The sequence below is a fragment of the Electrophorus electricus genome, chromosome 13 (genome assembly GCF_013358815.1).
Source record: "Electrophorus electricus isolate fEleEle1 chromosome 13, fEleEle1.pri, whole genome shotgun sequence".
Lineage (NCBI taxonomy): Eukaryota > Metazoa > Chordata > Actinopteri > Gymnotiformes > Gymnotidae > Electrophorus > Electrophorus electricus.
Window position 1 is genome coordinate 5931503 of NC_049547.1, and position 6568 is coordinate 5938070.

General features: G+C 36.8%; 1 protein-coding gene across 3 annotated transcripts in view; it reads right to left on the reverse strand.

The window, feature by feature from the left end:
- Positions 1 to 3054: 3054 nt before the first annotated feature.
- LOC113579851 (signal-induced proliferation-associated 1-like protein 1) overlaps positions 3055 to 6568 on the reverse strand; it is a 39192-nt gene continuing 35678 nt past the window's right edge. For 2 of the 3 annotated variants that reach the window (XM_027014038.2, XM_027014037.2), the window contains exons 18-21: positions 6139 to 6288; positions 5224 to 5338; positions 4783 to 4861; positions 3055 to 4484 (exon numbers count right to left, since the gene is read on the reverse strand). In XM_027014038.2, coding sequence (XP_026869839.2) covers positions 4341 to 4484; positions 4783 to 4861; positions 5224 to 5338; positions 6139 to 6288 — 488 coding nt within the window. In that variant the 3' untranslated portion in view covers positions 3055 to 4340. Of the gene's footprint in view, positions 4485 to 4782; positions 4862 to 5223; positions 5339 to 6138; positions 6494 to 6568 lie in introns of those variants that run through there. The other variant, XM_027014039.2, reaches the window with a different exon arrangement.

Genomic DNA, 6568 nt, shown 5'->3' on the forward strand with positions numbered 1-6568 from the left:
AAATCTTGAGATAAACAGCCAATCAGGGAACAGTTTGAAAATTCCAACCAATCCAGGTGTAGTATTTGTGAAAGAGGGATGAACCTTGGGACTGAACTGTCAGACATAAAACGCCTATTTCTGAGAGATATTTTAGAGGGATTTCCTTTGTGCAATAAAATGGGCTAATTGACTGAAGCAATTTACTGAATAGGCTTTAGAACGTGCTTTTCAAGCATTATCCATAGAAAGTACTGTTCATATCAGACAGCATAACTGACAGTCTATGCATTTAACACACACACTACCATAAATGTATAATTCAAACTCACAAATTACAATCATTCAAAATTCTGTTCTGCTCCATTATGAGACAAATGTTTCTCTTGAATTAATATATTGACTAATGGTTTAGATCAGAAAGTAAACCAGCTACGATCTCAGCATGAGTCCCACGTGTATTTACAATTAGACATCCATATAGTAGGCCCTAATTCTTAGATCCTAAAACTCACTACCTTATGGCAAGGCATTTTAATACTAATGGACACTGTATTCATGACATATCTGTTTGCAGTGCCAGTTGTTACTATGGCAGCAATAAAATTAGCAAACTCGAAATAATAATAATAATAATAATAATAAATAATACTATATAAGTAGTAGTTTAATGTTACAATAAAAAATATCAAAACATTATAGACTCTTTCTCCAAAGAAAATAGAGGAAATAATATTGACAATCCAACACAAACAGTGCTCAAAAAGTCAATGGACTATACATTTACATTTAGCTGACACTTCTTAGCCAACTTACAACTACAGCTGAATACAACTTGGTCAAATGAGGGTTAAAGGCCCTTGCTCAGGGGCCCAGCAGTAGCAGCGGTGGGGCTTGAACCAGCAGCTCTCTGATTAGTAGTTATGTTCCTTTACCATCTGTTACCACTGCCCTGTCTAACCTCACAAAAACAATCCAAGAGACAAAAACAAAGATTAGTTTGCAAGCTGCATTTTACAATGCAGTTTTGTAAAATGCTGCATTTTACAATGCAGTTTTGCACTAGCCGAAATATACGTGTATCACAAGATACAGCCATTAAAAAGTCAGTCAGTCAGTCAGTCAGTCAGTCAGTCAGTCAGTCATTCTTAATTTTATGCAAATAAATATTCATTGTGGAGGGCTGAAAAATGCTTAAGGCCCTAAAACAGTAAAAGGTTTTCTGTGGAATTACAGGCAGCTTGAAACTAGGATGAAACTGGAAGCCGAAACCAAATTTTTAAATTAGAAGTACTTTTAAAAAGAGGCATGACCAGGGAGCAAGCTCATTTTTGAAATGGTTCTACACCTTTTAAAATCCCTTTCACACATCAATTCATTTTTAAAGAACCCCACAAATGTGTTTTTTTTTTTTTTTAGGAAATACATTTGTTTTTTGGTAATATTCTTTATTATTGTATGCGTTATTCTCGCACACATTCTTAAAGTCCACTCTCATTTGTCACTGCTGCCGTTCTCATGTACTTACAACAAGCATTTCCCATTGAATATTATAGGTGTCAGCCTTATATCAAAATCTATAACCACAGTGCTAATTTGTGTAGTAGATTACTGATTATGAACTGCCCACAGAACAGTTTAAAATCAATTAGTATTCCCTCACCATATATCCAAATGCTGTCCCACAATTTTTCAGTACTATGCTAAATGCTCACATTTTTGCTCTCAACTTGTATCTAGTCTCTCCCAGATCAATGAATTACCCAATGACATTTCATTATAAAGTAATTTTTTATTAGGCTCACATACCTTGTACGTACACTGTTTGTCCTGTTCATTAGGTGTTTATCTGTACCTTTTATAAGTGTACAATTTATGCATAGTAACCCATTAGTCACCCTCTAGACCAGTGGTTCTCTAGCGAGTCCTGGCATTATTCCACTTCCCAACACACCACTAGGAACACTCAATAGCTGGGACAGAGGTACTTGGAGCTATAGTAGACAAACTTGGCAAGTAAAGGTGTGGACAGTATGGTAGGGTCACAAGGATTGGTTTAAAACAAATTTAAATTTAAAAAAATAATAAAATAAATAAATAATAATAAAAAACAAACAAACAAACAAACACAGTACATTCATCACCACTGATCAGTTCCTAACCTTAGGCTCAATGTTGAAATATTCAGCTAAGAGTTCTGTGGTCAAAAACTGACCACTGGTGAAGGGGGCAAATTGTGCATGTCAACATATGGGCTATAAACTTGTAACCACATATGAAAAAGATATAATGACAATGTAGGTATTTCTAATAAAATGGCTGGTGAGGAGATATGGACTTAAAGATGTTGAGGCATTAAAACTTTGAAACATTAAGTGATGGTACTCGCACAATATTTTGTGTGTTTAATAAAACTTGGTCCATTCCATTCTTGGTTGTACTGAAGAAAAAACTGAATATGTCCAAAATATTTTTAATGGAATAAATGTCTTTATATGTCAAAGGGTAAGGGAGAAGTTACTTGCTACAGCACTTCAGGAAGAACAGTTTCCAAAAGGAAAGAAAATCCAGTCATGTCATGGGAGAGTCCAGTTAACAGAACAGAAGGTGTGTAAGAAGTGTTCCCCTAATTAAGATAAAGAAATGTGCCTGTGTTTAATCAGGTCATCAAACAGAGCAAGAAAAATGGATCACGTTCCATTTTTAAAAATTCTCACTGCTTTGTTGGATATAATAAAGGTGAAGAAAGACATGAAAACTATGTTTTATGTATAATACAAAATCATTATTCTCAAAAGCAAAGTCAAGTGGCATATTTACCAATAGATGGCAATGTTGTGCATATTCTCAAACCAAAACAATGAATAAAAATTCCGACCTCCAGTTGAGGAGAAATCGCTTACAATAAACTAGACAGCAATCAGCCAACTCTTCCTTCCTTGTACATCTTATAAAGGTTTTATTGTACTTTAAAAGTGGCTAACCAACAAATAAATAAATAAATATATATATATATATATATATATATATATATATATATATATATATATATATATATATTTTAAAATATGTACTCTTTTTGAAGGGCAATTGTACAAGGGACGATGTTTATTTGCAGTTATTCACAATTTGATATAAATAACAACCATATGGCACCAAAGCTTTTTCAGTAATATTTTCTTTTACATCAAATACTGTAAATAAATATACAGTAAGTCATATTACACATAAGATGTTGATAAAATGTTTAACTTTTTCATTATTTCAGAGTGGAGAGCAGAGTCTCACCAACCAGAGGTACTTCTAAAATGCACATGTTCTAATTTTTTCCCAACATACATTCAGAAACAAACAAGCGCTCTTACTCATCAGATTCTGAGCATCTACAATTCACTGCCATCAGAGTGGGGTTTTGCTGTTGCCATGCTCAGACTATGTAAAGTCTTTTCCAGCTTGAGAAAAAGAGGAATTTACACTGGTCCCTGACATCATGGATGTGGCCATTTCAATCACATTTCTGTGGGAATTCCAAGGTAAGACAGTTCCCTTCCCATAGCCATCAGCAAAGTAGCCAATGACCTACTACATAACAATTAGTTACATAGTTTGTAGTCCTTGTTTGAGTTTAAATCTGTGGTAACTGCCCAAAATTACTGTAACAGCCTATTAAGATGCTCCACAGTGAAAAGGCAAGTTTTTAGTGCATAACTATTTGCATTATCATCCAAATTATTTGTACAATAGTCTGTAAACAAAATGACTGTTTATCGAAGGTTGATTTTTGTGACTAGCTAGAATACATGATTCACTCAATTTGCTTGCTGGGGATTGGAAAAGAAAATCTCCAATCCCCCAAAAGCAACTGAGCACCGAATGACCGTCATAGCCTCCTTATGCCATTATTCACTTGCAGGGTCAACTTTCAGAGTCTGAATAAATGAGTGTGACCACCTTGGTCACAAAGCTACCATCAAATGAAGAATCAGTCTTAGGACATCATCATGTTGAAGACACCTAAAATCTGTGAGGAAGTGAGAAAGTGACCAACCCCCAAACAGTGTCCTACATAACAGTAGTTCTCAAGATAAAAAAAGAATATAGCTTGATCTGGTGAGATCTGGCACCAGAGGGGCCCCCAAATCCCTGGGTAACGAACACAGGCATGCACGGTTACTCAACCGGATTTCAGGTGACAAGGATCACACATGCAGGTCTCTCATTATTACTCAGAATAATTCAGATTGTAGAAATGACCATCTTGCGCCATCACTTGAATCAAAGATCACTACTCCCCTGTAAATCAATCTGCACATTTTGAATTGAACTATGCTGCGGGTATGGCACCAGAATACCAGAGGAAGTCAGTTCATGTCAATGGTATTAAAAACCCACTCTGTGAATGTCTTGAGTTTGGCAGAGGCATTATGAGAGTCCTCCTGTAGCCGTTGATTGTCCGCCCTTAAACTCTGAATCTGGGCCTGCAAAGATGCCTTTGCATCCTTCTCCTTGGAGGGAGAGAGAGTGAAAGATAGACAGAGAGGTGGGCAATATACTAAAATATAAAGTTGTTGTTCCCAATTCAAAAGGATTATAGTCTATAAAGTACCTAGTGAAGTACTCAGGGAAAAATAAAAGGAAAAAGGTCATGAACAACTCATATCATGAATTTCTAGCTGTCAAGGGACAAGGTGAGAAGAGGAAGAGAGTCTAAATCAGACACAACAGCCAAAGTGAATATTACAGGGAAGTACATTAGTCTAGTACTCTACATGAAGTAATCATGTCATTTTCACCATCACTCACCTTTTTTAGGTCCTCCTGTAGCAGTTTCACAATAGACTCCAGCTGACTGACCTTCCCAATAAGACAGGCGGGGCTCTCACTGTAAAGCAGGGTAGAGAACACCACCACAGGCAAATATTCAAGCAAAATGAAACTTACTGGTTTTCTTACTGAAATATACTGACATACACTGATCTGATCTAGTGCTAATTGTGTTGGTCCAGAATTAGGTATGAAGTTTGAAAATGTGCACATAGCTGGTCACAAACCTTTTAATATACATTTGCAAAGGTGCAGGCTGAATATGCAGTCATATGAATTTCTCATCTATAGGATCTAAGTGATATCTGAACTTTGTACGATGCATTTCACTTGTGACGAGAGTTACGGATTATACATTTGTTGTATATTCTCCAGATACCACAGTGCCAATGAAACTCGGGTGTCAAGACAGGCACGTACCTGGGCGAGACGTGCTGCAGTGAGACAGCCTGAGGCTCGGCCTTTTGGGAATTGGAGGCAAGCTCCTCTGACCTCAAGATGACATCCTTGGTTGCCAAGAAGGTTGCCCTCTGAACTGCAGATGCAAAGGGAAAGATAAAAATCATCAGCCACTGAGTTCTTTAGAATCTAATCTGCTGAGGTTATTCCATGAGGGAATTTATTCAAGTCTGCTCAGAACCCTGAAAAACCTTTTACCTACTGTTATTTCTTCTCAGCTTTGTTTTTTCTTTCAGTTAGCTAGATAGAGTAGACAGGTAGATAGTTAACCAAAAAAGCTAATTTAATCTCTAAATTAGCTAGAGCTTACCAAGCAATTTCTACAAATTTTCACAATGGGTGATGAAACATAAGGAGGAGGGAATGCTCTGACAGGCCACTAAAAAAAAAAATTCAAATGCAGTACTCTGTTTAACAGAGTGAAATGAAGAATGAGAAGTATGCTGAAACCAGCAGAAAGTGATCCAGATTCTGCCACTGGTGTCTTGCATCAACTAGAATGGTCATTAAATACGAGGGCAAAGGAGCATTAGATGAGTCATTAAATTGCTGAAAGGTATATCTTATTTTTTTCAATGCCATTCAGCAATGCTTATTTTGAATGTGTGTTTTTGGCCACTTTAGGATTTGTCGTCCGATAAAAGAAACAGACTTTCAGTCGAAATGGTCAAGCTGGGGATCCAGATCACAACTTTAAAATGTCATGTACTGACTAGAAACCATTCATTTAAAAAGAAAATCAGATGATAACGGCAGAAAAATCAAATACAAAACACAAAAGTAAATGAGGGGTTTTTTTAAGCTGATTTTTAGGTTGAAAAAGATATGTAATTCTTAAAGTTAAAGTACACAAAATTAACTTCCAATATAGGACACCTTCAAAGGCCTTGGCTGCATCCACCAGGTCTGACCAGTCCAGTCCACTGTCTGCTCCGGCATCTGGGAGTGGGATGAGGGCAGGGTCCTGGAGAGGTGGCCTGTGGGGCTCCTGCTCAAATCCACTGCTCTCCATGGAGGTGAGGTCTCCTGTAGGTAATGAGAGAGAGAGAGAGGAAAAAAAACCCTACATCATAGTAGCCAACTTGCAGCTATAGCTACCTTGTGATATATAAAACATTAATTGACATTAAGTGTTAATATTTGTGAATTCATAGTTCGAGCAAGATTTAAAAACCCTCTTAAGATGCATTAGAGCCTTTACCTGAAGCCACTTATCACCATCAGTACATTTCTGCAAAGGTTGGCAAAGACCTCATAAACATATTGGAACGGGAAAGAAAATTTGAGACCGAGACAGGCCAACCAT